The following is a 17069-nucleotide window of genomic DNA, read 5'->3' on the forward strand; positions in this document are numbered from 1 at the left end:
ACTGTACAGCAATCTCTGTGCTGCATTCTGGTGGCACTTGTAGTGCAGTATTTGTACAGTTGCTGTATATTGTGTTTGTTGAGTTTCTTGTGGTCTATGTACGCAGCGTAAAGATTCCTTCGCTTGGAGAACTCTTGATTGCAGATAACCATATATCTATTATATTCTAGATATATATAGTATAATAGATATATGCAGATAACTAACTAGATTATTAGCTGTTCTTTGAAACCCTCAGCTGTCTTTGGTGCATCCTTTCTGTTGCATGGCGATGATGTTATTCCTTTCGCAATGGTTGTGAATTCGAAACCTGAAGAGCGGATGCCATTGAATCCGAGTCGAAACTTTCTCACAACCTGAACCCTGCTCAATCAAGAACTATTGTATGTTCTGAAAGTAATTATTCATCTCAGTGAATTATCGGTTAAGAGTCCTCATCAAGGAGTTGGTAGTTGCAAATGTAAATGATCCCACCAAGTGTGCATTTCACATGATATATTCGCTCGCCAGTTGAACCTGTTGCTGTAGCTACGTGAAAACACACATGTAAAGTATATGTAATTGTTGCTGTTCTAAGGGTGGGATTTCTCGCAGCTCTTTTTCCTTCTCTCCACTGCGCCCTAAAGCAATGGCATTGGAAGTCGTTTCCAATGAAACCCGAAATAAACGTTTTCTTTTTTGGGTTCAAATGTGTTGTTTGCTTTCGAATCCCCAACCTCTCGTCATTTTTTCAATTCGTATTTTGGGTTACCTACGTAATATGGAGTCCTACCACAACTGCACGATAATAGGCTTGTTCGTAGAGTGGTTTGAAACGGTTGTGAACTGTACAGAGCAAGCGCAATTCCATTTTAGTGTAACGAAAATCCATTTGCGCTTGCTCTGTACAGTTCACAACCGTTTCAAACCACTCTACGAACAAACCTAATGATTTTTTTGGCCATCGAGTAGTTAGGTGTCTTTAAAGTGCTGTCATTAGTAAGTATCTTCGAATTAAAAAGAATTCTATAACCATAAGAGAGCAGCGAGAGGTTACTGAAGGCCAGGACAGTACAACTTTAAACTTCTAATTTCTTTTCCGAATTGCTGCAGTCTTATTTCGGCGAAAATAAGGATAGGTGTACGCCTCTGGCTGCTATCCCTACTTCTGGTTATTTTCAGCTATACTCTATAGGACGCATAGTAAAGGAAAAGAAGAAAAAGAACTTCACGCTGCTGTGGTTAAGTTAGGTTAGGTTATTTGTGTTGGTTTTGGTTAATTTAGGTTATAATAATCTTTGGGCTATGAATGTTATGTTTGTTGTTTTGAGATTATGAAATAAGACAATTATTACGTTTTACTGTTAGTTTATGATTTGTGTGAAATGTGAAGTGATAGAATTTCGACATAAAAATGATGGTATGCTCGGTTACGACTTCCCTTTGGAATTGAAAGAGGAATGAATTATTGCAGACACCAGAGACAGGGAAGTTTTCTCTGAAGACAGTTCCTGAAGTGAGTATTTCAGCTTATACAATGAATAAACAAATATTATTTGCCAAAATAAGTATGTATGAAAAAAAATTGAGAATGGAAGTGACATTGTTGCATCAGATAAAAAATGCTCATTATATCTTCATCTTCAGAATTATACTGATTAAATGAATAATTACATTTTTCTTCTAGAGAAAAATTGATGTTTTAGTATGGGACTGAGGATGGCACATTTCGAAATTATTTGGTATTTGAGTGCCTCACACATCCTATTACTGTTTCTGTGAGGTTGGTCTAGAGATATATCTTTAATTTATATCTGGAACTTAGCAAGGGATGTTGAATTCGCATTTTTAGTCATTTTTGGAAGATAGAGAGGTTTGCTTTGGAAGACTTCTTGTTCGTTGAAACATTTCTCGTCCGTAGTTTCAAAATTGCAGCCCTTTGGTGTGGTTATTGAGAAAATTTTTTTTAGAGCAGCAATGTTAGTCCTTCTACAGACCATGCAAATTTATATTCCAAAAGGAGAGACTGCTATGACTCTGGCATTATCATTTTGTCGAATGAAATTCTTCTCAATTTGAACTAGATGAATGAGGGAATTTCTTCAGTTGGTAAAATCAATCTTTCACTTTGGACCCATCAATTAATTTATCATTTTGGAATAATATGTTGAGTGCATATTAACACAAGATGAAGAGGTGTAGTGATACTGTCTAATAATTGTATTATTACTTGTTGGGATCGAGTGTGATGTTGGTGGTAAGGATAGGGAATCAAACCATATTATTTTATCCTTTTTATATTTATAGAGTAACAACACTGTTTTATTACTCTAACATGGTCAACAAGAATGCTCTATTTATCCTAATCCAGTTCTACTAACAAATGTAATATTGCTGAGCCTGTTGTTAAGGAAGTTGTATTGGGTTAAAGTAGTCTATTCGACTTCAATCAATAGCTGTGGATTGAAGAATGTGCGATATTGGCTAAGGAATGGAATTGTTGCAGTTCATTGAGTTGCCTATTCTCGAATTATGAAAATTTATGAAATATGACTTGACTAATCCATTACACGAGAACAAATGATAAAATGGGAGAAGCGAGGGGAGAAGGTTTCAGGATGAACACTAGGGAAATGAAGAATAAATGCTTTTCTGAATTCAACAAAATATGCATCAACTTGGATTAATTCATAATACTTATGATATTCTTTCTTATCCATGAAAGGTGAATTATTTTCAGAATAATTCTTGGCAGTTTTAGTTACAATTGATCTTCACTCATAAAATTTGACAATGTTGTGATGCAATGTTCCTAGTTTCCAAAAACTTATGACGTTTTCATTTTGATCAATTAATTCAATAATAATACTGTGAAAAGTTCCTATTTGATCCATTACGTTTTTTTTCTGAATATGATAATAAAAATTGTCACTGAGATAGCTGAACCTTTCAGAAATTCCTTCGAACTGGAAAGCAATTGTTTTCTGATAGTGCTGCAGGACTGACATGGTTTTATTGAAATTTTTAAGTATTTCTCCTCTAAAGCCCGTTTGTAACAGCCGAATATTCTCTGGAATTTTGCCAAGAAATTATTTTGTATCCAAATGAACAGTGAATTCTTCCGAAATTGCGTATGTAACTGTAAAGAATTCACGAGTAAATTCTCTAGAAAATTTTCGTCTGTTGCAAACGAGCTTTAGAGTTATGTCTGGATCAAATTGGTCATTATTTTTTGCTGATTGTCCTGAAGCTGTCTCAATACCGATTCGTTACAGCTCTTCAAAATTACTAGCGTCTGTGGATAATGATAATAATAATAATCTTTATTTCAAATCTTGTGCTACATCAATACATCATTGCAAACATTCAGAAATGAAATTGTGTCAAGATCGAAGAAAAATTCAACCTGGAGGTCTGGAAAAATTCCTTCACATCGTAGGGTTCCATGTTTAGCAGCATCCTGTATATCTTCTTTTTGTATATTTTGATATCCTTCTCAGTCTTGATCTCCACTGGGCAGTGGTTGAAATATTTTATGGATTGGTATTGTGGTCCCTTTTCTGTCATCGTAAGTCTGTGTTTTGGATATAAAAGATGGGATGTCCTAGTACTGTAATGCTGGGAATTGTTTTCTTTATAGTAGTGTCTGTTTTTGAAAACAAAAAGCAAGTTTTCTTGTATATGAATAGCTGTTGTTGTTAGAAGGCCATTTTGTCTAAATTTGCCCCTGCATGAATCCCTAGAATTCATGCCAAGAATTACCCTTAGCGCCCTTTTTTTGTATTTTAAAGATGTTCTTAATATTTGAGCTGGCTCCATAGAATAGAATACCATATCTTAGTTTCGATCTCGGTTTCGATTCAAAAGTTGTCTGATAGATTATTTTTAGGGATTTAATATCCATGTATTGCTTTATTACTCTTAGTAAATGACAGGTTGTTGAAAGTTTATTAGCTAGTTCCTGAGTGTGTTCCATCCAGTTTAAATTGTCGTTGATATGTAGTCCTAGGAATTTAGTGGTTTTTATTGGTTTTCTTTTGTATCTGGCATTTCTAGGTATTCTGGGGTTTTGTAACTTGCATGAGTTGTTTTAAAGATTATGATAAAACGAATTCTTTCGAAAAATCAGTGTATTGGAGGATAGGCTCATTGGTTAATAAATTTTCACAGTAATGAGAATTAATTCAGATGCATACCACCCGCTGATATGAATATCACAATTGTTACGATCTGATTTGAGCTAGCCAATTTGCTATCGTCAGGGCCACTTTTTCGGTGGAACGTTCTCCATTTAGTGGCCCTGGCGATGGCAAATTGGCTAGCTCAAATAATATCGTAACACTTGCTGATATTCCTATCAGCGGGTGGTATGCATCTGAATTAATTATTATTACTGTGAAAATTTATTATTAATTGATTTCAAATCCATTAAGATGTTGTTGAACGATTGGAATAAAACTTACATATTCTTGATTATAGGTGTTTGTCCATTTCCAGTCAAATTATTGCATAATTCAATTTTAAAATTATCTGCCAAATTTTTTGTTTTGCGAACCATTTGGCGCCACTTTGAGAGTAGCGCCGGAGGCATGATGCCCCCCCTTGCCTCACCGCCCTACACCGAAATGTAACTGTGGTTAAGTTTTAGACCACAAACTTCAGTAGTTTGACTGTCCAACATAACCTCTCCCTCAATAAGGATTCATTTACGTGGTTAAATTTAGGTGGCGGTTCAAACTAATCAACTCTCCCCTACTACTTTTGTAGGTAAAGAAGCACACTAAAATGTAATATTTATTTTCTTTCGGCTATCGATTTCGGCATTTTGCCATCATCAGGCCAGCTGAAATATAACCAAGCATACATTGAAAAAACAATCTCACAAAAACCTGAAGTCAGATTCGGGTACAATTTTTCTCCGACAGAAACACTTACCGTCTTATCAAGAAATAACGTCAGTCAGATATATCATTTAAATGTTTATAACAATTATTGCAAGGTCAGGTGATAAAATAATTGCTGAGTACAGGATATCATCACTCTTAACCAATATAAGTACAAACAAAGGTAAGTCAAATCTAGTAGTTACAAGTGTCAAACAAAATAAAATATAAACAAAACAGGAACATCTATACGGATAAATACATTCTAACATACATAATATTATTATAGTAATTTAAAACAATTTTACAAATATTTAAACATATGCCCTCCAGTAAACTCTGAAATATCGTTTAGAAGTAAACTATTATTTCTATTTTTGAGAATTTTCATATTGTTCTAGCAGTATTAGTTTTTTATAGTGGTTCTCTCTATGTATTAGTGACAAATTCTATATTGTTGTCATATGTTTACTTTCTATCGAATGTTCGATTTTGGTCTGTTCTTTACATGTTCGTTATATCTTATTTTGGCCGAACGAGTGGTCATACCTATATAAAAGGAGGGGCATTCACCACAAGTAATCTTGTAAATACCACTACGACATGTTTCATCAATTTTACCCTTATTGTTTAACAGTATGTTCTCTAGAGTTCGTTGTTTTTTATTGACTATCTGATAGTTATGCTTTCTCAAGGTAGAGTTCATTCTATCGTTAAGTTCTTCAATATATGGGATGGAAATATAATCTTGTTTTATTGAACAATGGGGGTATATCTTATTGAGGAGGATCTTCTTTTTTATGGATATTAGTATATTGTCAACATATGCTCTTGGATATTCATTCGCTTCTGCAATTTTATATATTGTATTCATTTATTTTATATTGGTATAGATAATGGGACGTTCAAAAGTCTATGGAATAGGAATCTAAATGCTGAATTTTTAATGGGGGTTGAGCGGAATGATCTGAAGGGAATAATAATAACTGTTTGTGTGGGCTTTCTATAGATGTCAAAAGTGAATGTATTAAGCTAATCTAGGCTTATTGCTAAATCTAAAAAATTAATGGAATTATTAATTGTCTTCTCTAGAGTGAATTTGATTTTGAATTTATAGTATTGAAAAAGGTGATTAATTCTTCTTCCGTTCCTGACCATATACAAAAAATATCATCAACATATCTCTTCCAGAGTACTATAATCATGTTGTGCTAAGTGTAGAAGTATAATTAGATTCTCAACATGATTCACATATATCTCAGACATTGGGCCACTAAATGGGGAACCTATTGGTAAACCGTCCTTCATAGTATAAATCCCCTACTTGTTTATCTTCTTTTACTGGCTGGGCATCTTCCATAAGCTTTTCTATTCTCCAGTTTTTCGTCTTTCAAAATATAATCATTTTCTCTAATTTTCAAAATTCTTCCGATACACAGAACGAAAAATGTACGTAAATGTAATAAAAAACATCATTACTTTAATGTATTGGGACATTAATTTTCCACCGATGCTCGGGATCATGTACAGTAGAACTCCAATTATCCGAATTAATGGGGACCGGGACCCATTCGGATAATCAAATATTCGGATAATCGGATTTTTTTTAAAAAAATTGCCATTGGAGAGAATAAAAGCTACGTTTTGATATTGCACTATTTTTTTATTGAATTAAATGAAAGAAACATGAAATTTTCACATGTTTTAAATATAAATAAAATGTACTTATGTATGTACAAGTTTAGAAATAAAAATCATTGTTTTTTAAATATCTCCGTCAATGTAAGCTGTTTTGCGGTCTTCAACCGTTTTCGGGCAGCCAGGTCACGCATTCGCTTGACGGCGAGCAGTTGCTAGTGGTCACACTCGGGCTGACGCTCCATCCACTTCAAAGCAGTCTCGAGGCCGGCAAATGCTTCACTAGCTGATGGTCCAGCGTCTACTTCAACATCAGCAGAAAGTTCTTCTTCCACTTCCACTTCAACATCTTCTCTCACACTTACAACAATTTCATCGTCATTGAGAATTTGAAAACCAGGGTCTGACGTGTCACAAGCCATCCACTCTCCTACATCTTCAGCACTTACTTCTGTACAACCAGGAATTTTTACAATCATTTTTCTTATTTCCTCTAGTGACACCGCATCTTCATCATCATCATCCTCTCCATATTCTTGTTTCTCATTTTCTTCAGATTCTTTTTTTGTTCTTCTCAGACGGTAGGCCTTTCAGTTTATTCTACGCACGTCTTAGCGTCACTGCCGTAACCAAACTCCAAGCTTCCGCTACCATGTAACAGCAGTCCTCTAAATTTATTTTGCTATGATTTTCCAAATCCAATTCTTCATCTTCAGCACCTTCGATCAGCAGTTTTCTCAGCAGTTGCCTTCTGTAATGGCGCTTCATTGTTTCAATAACAGACTGGTCCATGGGTTGCAGCAAACTTGTAACATTGGGAGGCAAAAACGTCGTTTTAAACTGCCCATTCTCTCTTTCCAACAGTTCTGCTGTAGGATGAGTGGGTGCGTTATCAACAATTAAAAGCACCTTACTGCCTTCTTTTCCCACCGATTTTTGGTGCTTTTTCACTTCAGGAATAAACACTTCATCATACCATTCGGTAAACAAAGCTGCAGTCATCCAGGCCTTGGGTTGACTTTTGTAGAAGAGTGGAAGTTTTTTTACGTTTTTAAATGCTCTTGGATTTCTTGATTTTCCTATCAAAAGAAGTGGCAGTTTATGATTTCCAGTGGAGTTGGCACAGTTAAGCACTATAACACGTTCTTTACTGACCTTATGTCCAGGGGCACTAGATTCCCTTTTAGAAGCCAAAGTGGTTTTTGGTAATGCTTTCCAAACAAGGCCAGTTTCATCGGCATTATAAACAAACTCCGGATCATAGGATTCTGATGCAGTTTTAAATTTTTCAATAAAATTTTCAGCAGCTGCAGAGTCTGCTGAAAGCTTCTCACCAGCCAAATCTAACTCGCGTACACCATGCCTGAATTTAAAATTCCTTAGCCAGCCGTTACTAGCCTTAAAAGATGAATAACCAAGCTTTCCTGCTAAGATTTTGGCTTTTTCACAAAGGATTGGACCTGAAATCGGATTTCCCATAGAACGTTGCTGCAAAAACCATTTAAACACGGCATCTTCCAAATTTTTGTTGGTTGCTGTCTTCATTGTTTTCCTGGAGGAACTTCCATCTTCATTTTCAAGCACCGAAACAAAGTTTAAAAGTGTTGACTTACTGTTTTTAATGTCAGAAATTGTTGCTTGTCCAACACCATAAATCTCAGACAACTTCTTACCCGTTACACCTTTATCGAGTTGCTCTATAATTTTCAGTTTGTCCGCTAACGATAGCACAACACGTTTTCTTTTCGAAGCCATGGTATAAAAACAATACAGTATTGTACACGCACAAACAAAAGTAAGCCGTAGCGAAAGAGTACATAGCGTCCTCGAGCAAGGTCAATAGCACACTGGCTAATCAAAACAAACAATGACAGGTGCGCCGTGACTGCAATGCGCCGGAACTTGTCTTAACTTGCCGTTGTGCCTACACACGCGGGGGGAAGTCAGTGTAGGCACAACGGCAAGTTAAGACAAGTCAAGTCAAGACTTGACGCGCATTTGTGATTCGGATAATCGGCGATTCGGATAGTCGGAGTTCGGATAATTGGAGTTCTACTGTACTGTTATAGATTGTCTAATGTTCAAAACATTATATCTATCCATCAGGGGCATTCATTTCAACAACAGAATACGTGAGTGGTATACATTGTATTAATGACCAAAGACATCAATTTACTTCCATGAGTATATCGAACAACAGAGCAAGCGCAATTCCATTTTAGGGTAGCGAAAATCCATTTGCTCTTGCTCTGTACAGTTCACAACCGTTGTGAACCACTCTACGAACAAGCCTATTGTATAAGCGAGTTCAGTACATTGATTCAATAACCTGAACATTGAGATAATGAACACGTCAACATTACCCAACCAATTCGACGCATTGATTCAATGCTCTAATACATTAATATGATGCCAACAAGCATCAATCTGAAACTATGCTATACAGGGTTGGATGTTTCAAATTGAACCTCCTTGAATTATTTTTTTTAATTCGAAAAAATGTGAAATTAAAAACTTTGTTGAAATGGCTTAAATTATGGTAACCAACTTTGGGTTAACATTTCTTGTTTCAATGTTTTCCAAGTATAACTATTATTCTACAATATTCTGCTAAGCTTTCTTTGAACGACTCATACTAATGAGTTAGTTGTTGCATACCTATTTGGATGAATGGTTGAATTGATAATGATTAGAATAGGACAAAATACTTTCTATTAATTTGAATATGGAGCTGTATATTCCCATCTAAGACCGCTTGATGTAATGCAAAAGCGAATTATCAAAATGATGTACGGTAAAAGGTCCACACACTCTTCGAGTGTGTTATTTTCAGAAACGGGTTTAATGGACCTAAGACAATTATATATGCATCAGATCATAATGTATACTTACAAAAATATGAATCTTTTAGAAAAAGTAAGTCACAACTACAATACAAGATACAAACAAAAAGATAGCGTCACGGTCACAGTACTGTATAGGAATGTCAGTCATCGTTGTTTTTCAAATGTTGCATTGAAAGTTTACAATTCTTTACCAGATATTTATAAAATGTATTTAAATAGAATAAACTCGGAAAACATGATAAAATCTTTATTTAAAAAATATATCATTCTTCTGGGGAGGTTCGAGACAAAACAGCTGATTGAGAATAACTGAAACTCTTAATGTGCCTTTTGCTTCTGTCACCCCCACACGAAAGCCGCAATGATTTAAAAAGAGGATAAAACTATATTTTGTTGTATAATTATGTGTTTGTTGTAACATGAGATAGGTGCAAGCACCACGAACGCTAGAAATAGGCGTCTAAGATTCTAAACATATAAAAAGTGTATTGCCCATGCACAACAGTGATGTTCTAATGGGCTAATAATATTTTCCGTTTATTTGGACGTAATTATTACATCGTATATTGTATGTACCTATGATTTGTACATTTTATATTGTTGTTGCAAATAAACATTATTATTATTATTATAATAGTAGAGAAGTGGGAAAAAGTGCTTATTCGAAAACGAAAATAAAAGACATATTGCCAAGCCAAGCATGCATCGATGTTAATGAATGATGCATGCTTGGCAATCTAGAATAAGGGAATTGTACACTAATTGCATGCTTTGCCTATTCTGAGTGGATTCGACTGCATTAAAATGCAGTCCCCATACAAAATCATCCGAAATAATCCAAAGTATTCAAATCAGGTGATCTCGCTGACTATAGCACCACCAGCACCAGTACGAGAAATGCCAATTCCAAACTGTTGCAGCCTTTGATAAGCGTCAGAAAACACCCGGCGAGATGGTTGTCGTCTATTAGGATATCTCATGGTGTACTCCCTACAAGCTCTTAATGCGTTGCCATCACAAAAACCGTAAACAAAAATAATATCTGCATATTCTTCGTTAGAAAGCTGCATGTTTAACAGAAGGACTAAACCAGCAAAGCAACTTTTAAATTGGCTAGAAATAAGTTTTCTGTCACCAGGTGACATTCATCTCATTTATTTCTAGGCTTACTGTAATTTATGGAATTTAATGGGTTGCATACAGAAGCATTTAAGTCCAAAAAGTCGGAAACGAAGCCTCATATCGGCCAAATTTTTTTTTTATGTTTAATCAAGAATATCAGTCTCTATATGTCCCTGTATATACCATGGAGGTTAAGGAAGGGGAGGGAGCATATTCTAAATTTCCCTTGTAACGAAAGTGTCACATGTCGCCATTTTGGGAAGGGCCAACTCTGGCAGGAATTCTGTATGCTTGAAATTCTTCAGTTCGAAGTTTCTTCGTTTCACTTTTAATGACAATAAAATTCAGAAATAACGTTGGAAATAATAATGGTACGAGATGAAAAAATTTGTTTCCATAACAATTGCTCCTTTCCGCTAATTACAAAAAAACATTTTGTCTGAGGCCCGGTACTTTCACCCTCGAATAAATTTTATTCGTGTGAATAAGTATCCGTCAAATAATTTCCTATCTGAAGGAAACCTTATTTCGGTGCTTTCAGATGTAATTATTTGACGAATAACAATTCTATGAAAGCACGGTATACTACTTTTCACTGATTAATGTAAAATGTGACACCGCATTGTAGAAATTGTCATAATTCCAACTAGAAAGCAAATATCTCGTGAAACTCACACAAAGAATAACCATACATCAAGAATTTAAAAAATTTAACCAATAATGACGTACCGACATTCGATCTATGACAAATAAACTCTTATTATTAAGTTTCAATGACAGATTCATTCGATGAATAGCACTATCTGAAAGTGAAATGACAGCATTTTAACTTATCCTACGAATAAGAATTATCTATCGAATAAATTTATTTATTCGCACGTGAAAGTACCGGGCCTGAGTAAAAGATGACTGCCTCGATTCGACCATTCATCTTTGTTTATATAGATAACATTTTGTTATAAATTTACTACTCGATATATTCTTATGTGCGGTAAGAAATTTGTTGTTCTCTTTCCGTAATATAATGAAAGTATTTTAAAAAATAGCACCAATCAAGATTGGAATATTTGTGCCAATTTTTTCGATTCAATTCATTTATATAAAAATATAAGCTAAGAAACAATAAAAACAAAGGTAACAATGGAGGTGGGACCTCTTACCTCCATGAAGTTAATACAATTAAAAGTTTCATCTACTTGGTACCGTAAAATGGGGTTACTTTGAACGGTTTTTTGTTTTGAATCTATATATCTCCAGTAAGGCAGTGAATGAAAAATTCCAAAAAAATATATGTTACGTTCGTCAGTTCGACCTTTCTAATGACAAAAAAATTAGATCTCAAAACGATCAATAACATTTTTTTTAATTAATTTGTGGCTGTTGCTTTCAAAGTAACACCGACTGCGGGGTTACTTTGAAAGCATTCAATGAAACCATGCAATTTCAATGTTACTCCACAGATAAGGTTTCTTTGAACATTTCAAAACTAGAAACTTCTTGTTTTCGAGAGAAAAAAAATGTATTCAACAGAAATACACAATTTACATAAAACGAGGTATTTTATCATCAACAACAGAATTCTAACATAATAAAAAATGAAAGGAACTAAACTAATATTTGGCACTGTTGCACTGTTTGAAAACTATCTATTTCAAAGTTTTCAGGTAAGGGCGAAGATGATTGGCACCAAACAAGAAGGCCCCTCTCGTGTCTTTCTGGGGGTCTGGCAGAGCTGTGATTAATTCAGAGATAGGTATAATGCCCTCGTCAGGTACTTGAAGCCAGAAAAACTTATAATTTAATTTAGATGACATTCTCAAAAATGCAATTTCAACATTTTTGTTTTCTAGGTCTTGATGACCTTTTCCTACATAGTGATGAACTAGACTCTTTACTTTGAATTGAACCACATAAAATTTATCTACTTGTATATCTCTATTCTAAGGGTGCTTCATCTATAGACTCTGGTTTCTGTTCTAGTTGTTCAAACTCTTCATTTTCAGTTTCTTCTTGAATTATGTCTTCTTCAGCTGTGCATGAATTATTATGATATCCTTTGAGGTCATCTACACATATGCTCCTTCCTGGTTGGACATTAATTTTCTTTTTCTTCTGTTTTTGTGTTGGCACATTAACTCCGCGGAATTCTTTCAACACTTCAATTACGGCCGTAGACACGTGTTCCTGTACTGTTGCTTGATTTTGCTCAGACTGATAGTCTGGTAAATGTTTTAGGGGATGCTGAGGGTCTAATGGGTAAATTCCACATGCCTTGAAACCAGCTTGCATATTTGATGACACTTCATTCCCCGTTGGATATAATTTGGTGTAAAGCTTGAAAAGTAACTTTGGAAATTCTTCTTTTGTAAGTGTTTGTGATTTACGTCGCCCATTCATTTTCCATTCATCTAAAATCTGACGCCAATATCTTCTCAACGGCCCATAAAATGCTACATCCAATGGCTGCAGTAAATGGGTCGAATTGGCGGGCAGACAGCAAAATTTTATGTTGTATTTTTCGCACTCCGATAAAACCAACTCTGTGAAGTGGCTGGACAAATTATCCCCAATAAGAACTTTGATTCCTTGCAGTTTTTTTGCAGCCGGTAGAAGTCTTCAAATGAGAACGCATCAAACCACCCACTCTTTGTTCTGCCATAACGGGTTCTTGCTGGTCCACCTTCCGTCCATGTTGTCCACAAATGCTCCGACTTGTAAACTACATATGCGGGTAACATTTGACCCATTGCATTTCCACAAAACAAAATGGATATGGCACTTTTTGAAAAATCTCTGATTTTTTCGGGATATTTTACTCCGCGTTTGAATAAACATTTTTTTACTCCTGGATTGTCCGACAGGTTTGTCTCATCGTAATTGAATATGTTCGTTGGCTCAACGCCCTGAATAGTTTCTTTCAAATTTACAAAAAACTTCGCCACCAATTCTGCTGAAACGGCGGATCTGTTTTTCTTTATATTTTGGCAATTTCGTAAAGTTATATGGTTCTTGTGTCTCTTTAAAAAACCCAACGCCCACTCCTTAGACGGATAATTATTTTTAAACTGACTTATGACTGAAATATTTTATTAATGACTTTTATCAAATTTATTAGATGATTAGAACCAAATTCTTGGTCCCGAATGTGGTGCGTGATTGAATTGAAAATTGGTGTTCCAATACACTTTAACATAATATCATTACAAGCTATCTGGACCTCGAATTTGGTTATTTTTCCGCAGGAAATTAACCTTCCATTTGCACCCTTAGACACGAACTTAGCTCGGAAATGTTTTTCAGCCAGAGAACATATTTCCAAGACATCACTTGATGGATGAATGAGACCACCCTTACTCTTCAAATATACCAAGTTATTGGTCGTGGAATTATCATTCTCCAGTCTGGCGATGCATTCCTCACACTTAATTTTTTGTTTCAGATGGTGCACAACAAAATTTGTCAAATAATAAATTATTTGAGCTGTTTTATCAGACAAATGCAAATCCTCAGGTACAGAAAAGTAATTATGATCAAACAGAGGATCAGGTTCATACTCATTTGACAGAGACCCTATTCTGTCTGTTGTCAAATTTATGTTCATCATTGGATTTGAACTTGGAACTGAGGATGAGGTAGCATGCAATATACCAACACTTTCTAGGGGAATACAGTTGCCAGATCGCAAGTCTGACAGCTCTGTGGCAACGATGATTTTTTTTTAGAGCACTCACAAACTGTGCTGCTGTAGGATTATTATTCCATCCCCCCTTCGACCTAATCTTAGAGAATAATGATTCCAAGTGATCCTGGTTGACCTTATATAAAGAAAGGAATCTTAACAGGTTCAGCGCCATGGCGGACACCGGTGTCCGATTTGCTTCTAGCCTCTACGGCCATGGCGGACACCGGTGTCCGCTCTATAATCCTGAATATGTTTGTCTCGCCTGGCCAAGCGGACAAGATATTACGATATTTAACATATCAATGTGTCCGCTATGGCGTTCCTCTAACGGGATGTCTAGCCAGGTTGTTTGAAACGGGACTTGTTTGAGATATATGGATGGTATTTGGTTTCTAGCAACTTCGGATTTTAGACAATATATAAAGAAAAAATGAAACATATTTTATTTCCACACAATTTATACATCATTTACTATGATAAATATTGAAACATTCGAGACAATACCTCGGTTTTCCTTCACATTGCATACAATATGTGGTAACTTTCTTCACCTTATTTTTTTTCGATTTTACCCTCAACCTTTTTTTGGTAACACCCTCTACAATATCTGCGATTTTGGCGAGCCTTGCAGTCCATTTTACTAAATTGATGTGTTCTGAGACTCTTGGATTGATTGACGGGTCCATAATCAGGGTTTTCTTCGTATTTCAGTAAATCTTCGACCACCGATATACGGAAATCGTTTATCGGAATGCGGTTTTGTTCAACAGTTTCATAAATTATGTGGGCATTCACCATTGACGTCCCTGGAAATATTACGTTTCAATAACAAATCACAAGGCAAAAAATGCACTCACCTAATAGTAGTTCCACAGCCAATTTTTTGTACCATCTGATGGATTTTCTCAAGGAAGAACTATAACTCGACATCTGGTCGGAGAGGTTAATGGAGCTCTTGCCAGAATTGTATTGAACAATAGCAGCTGGTTTGTGAACCATAGTTCCTCTTCTTTGAATTTCCGTCATCTGATCTCCATGGTATGTTGACAAAAGTAAGACGTCCCTTTTGTCTCGCCATTTTAGAATACAAATTCCTCTTTCGTTTTCTTGTGCGAAAATCTATCCTTTTTTTAGTTTTTTTTTATAACTTCAGTCGGATTTCCTTTTCGGTTGGAACGCAATGTTCCTAGACAATGGGTTTTTCTATCTAACAGTATGTGTGCGAGTTGGAGACTGGTGTACCAATTATCGATAACACATATTCTACCACTTTGCAGAAGATCTTTCGCTAACTTCAAAACAATTTGTGTAGAGACGGCTAATGAGCTATCCGAGGTTCTCTCTTTTCCTGCATAAATGCTTAGATTCCAGGTATACCCCTTATCACAACAAAGTTTGAATAACTTTATTCCATATATTATGCGTCTTCTGTGGATTGTATTGTTTGAAAACTAATCTTCCTTGAAAGGGCACCATGGTTTCATCGATACAAAATGTTTTACCGGGAGTATATATAGATTTATAATTCTTCGTGAGCATGTCAACAAGTGGTTGTATCTTATATAAACGGTCACCTTCAGGGCATTGTTCATTACCCGAGAAATGAAGCATCTTTAGCAGCAGTTCAAATCTGTTACGACTCATAACACTGCGAGCAACTTCTGATCTGAGTATCCATTTTTGAGACCAATAACCTCGAAGGGTGTTCATACGAACTATACCCATGTAACCCAGCAGTCCTATAAAATGAATTATTTCTGCCCTAGTGGTCGGTTCCCATGTTTTCACACGAGATTGATTCGAAGTTCGATCATCATTCAGCAAAAATTGTGTAGCGTATAGGTTTGTTTGATTTACGATTTCATCTATTATTTTGAAATCCACAAATCCAAAATAATAGTCAATCGGCCGACTTCCTAACAGTGTGGCTTCCAGTTCCTCTTTCAGGCCTCCCTCAAAATTTTCATCGAATTGCAAATGATTGCCTTTAGGGGGTCCCCAAACTGCTGAATTGAGATCACGTAATGTTTCATTGATCTGTTCGTTTGTAGGTTCTGTCATATTTCCAATTCGCTGTTCTGTTTCTTCGCTGCAGTCGCTTCTCATTTCAATCTCCTCTCCTTGCAAATTTTCATTTGTTGATGAAAAAATCGTAGATTTATTGATTCCCACTTCATCTTCACTTCTTTCGGTTGAATAATTGGAACTTGAAATTCCAACTGGTGGAACAAAAACTGGATCGTCGTCCGAATCTCCAGAGTATGGATCACTAAGCGAATCTTCATCTGTAGAAGTTACTGGTATAATAGGGAAAAATCAAATTTCATGAAAACTTACCATCTGAGATATTTCGCTGTAAAGCTAATTGAATAATCCTTTTGCTGCGGCTGTTCATCTTTCGCACAACAGTAAAATAGGGCACGTTACGCAATGAACGCGAACCAACTGAATGATAGTTTTCTTGTTGATACTTGCTGAATCGGAAAGCGGGCACTTTGGATAGGGGCGTGTCCGATCAACAATCATGGCGATCAGCGGACACCGGTGTCCGCTGATACTTTTTGTGGGCCACAGCGGACACCGGTGTGTCCGCTTTCGAAAGCTCATTTTCATTTTTAGATAAGCACAAATGTTATCAAATGAACTTATATATAAGAAATTGTAAAAAAAAAATGATGGTCCAGGAAGAAATTTTCGTTGAAATACTTCGGCGCTGAACCTGTTAATTCTTTTCTCTTCAATAGATGATCCTCATACGTTCCAATTGAACTGTTTCTGCAGTCAAGGAAACCAACAAATCCAACCTTTCGGTTGCTTTTACACGGTCGACTCCCATCAACAGTTTTCAGATTTAAAATGTATGAGGTATTTCATTGAAGAACTCCTTATTCCTTCCAAAATTATCTGCATGCAGATCTT

At 35.7% G+C, this 17069-nt stretch overlaps 2 protein-coding genes across 2 annotated transcripts; both read right to left on the reverse strand.

Moving 5' to 3' along the window:
• Positions 1-7100: 7100 nt before the first annotated feature.
• Positions 7101-8565, reverse strand: LOC123320593 (jerky protein homolog-like). Its single transcript, XM_044907949.1, has one exon. It carries the CDS (start codon positions 8253-8255, stop codon positions 7101-7103), a length of 1155 nt encoding a protein of 384 aa, XP_044763884.1. The 5' UTR covers positions 8256-8565.
• Positions 8566-12403: 3838 nt separating this feature from the next.
• Positions 12404-15171, reverse strand: LOC123320594. The gene is made up of 3 exons (XM_044907950.1): positions 15008-15171; positions 14792-14956; positions 12404-12687 (listed from the first exon to the last, which is right to left on the reverse strand). Exons 1-3 carry the CDS (start codon positions 15147-15149, stop codon positions 12404-12406), a joined length of 591 nt encoding a protein of 196 aa, XP_044763885.1. The 5' UTR covers positions 15150-15171.
• Positions 15172-17069: the final 1898 nt, after the last annotated feature.

The sequence above is a fragment of the Coccinella septempunctata genome, chromosome 9 (genome assembly GCF_907165205.1).
Source record: "Coccinella septempunctata chromosome 9, icCocSept1.1, whole genome shotgun sequence".
NCBI classification, from domain to species: Eukaryota; Metazoa; Arthropoda; class Insecta; order Coleoptera; family Coccinellidae; genus Coccinella; species Coccinella septempunctata.

Coding starts and splice junctions, on each gene's coding strand:
- LOC123320594 (XM_044907950.1), bottom strand. CDS start 15,149: ATGGTTCACAAACCAGCTGCTATTGTTCAATACAATTCTGGCAAGAGC. Junction 14,957..15,007: donor GGCTGTGGAACTACTATTAG/GTGAGTGCATTT, acceptor TAATATTTCCAG/GGACGTCAATGGTGAATGCC. Junction 12,688..14,791: donor TCTCAGAACACATCAATTTA/GTAAAATGGACT, acceptor AACATTTACCAG/ACTATCAGTCTGAGCAAAAT.
- LOC123320593 (XM_044907949.1), bottom strand. CDS start 8,255: ATGGCTTCGAAAAGAAAACGTGTTGTGCTATCGTTAGCGGACAAACTG.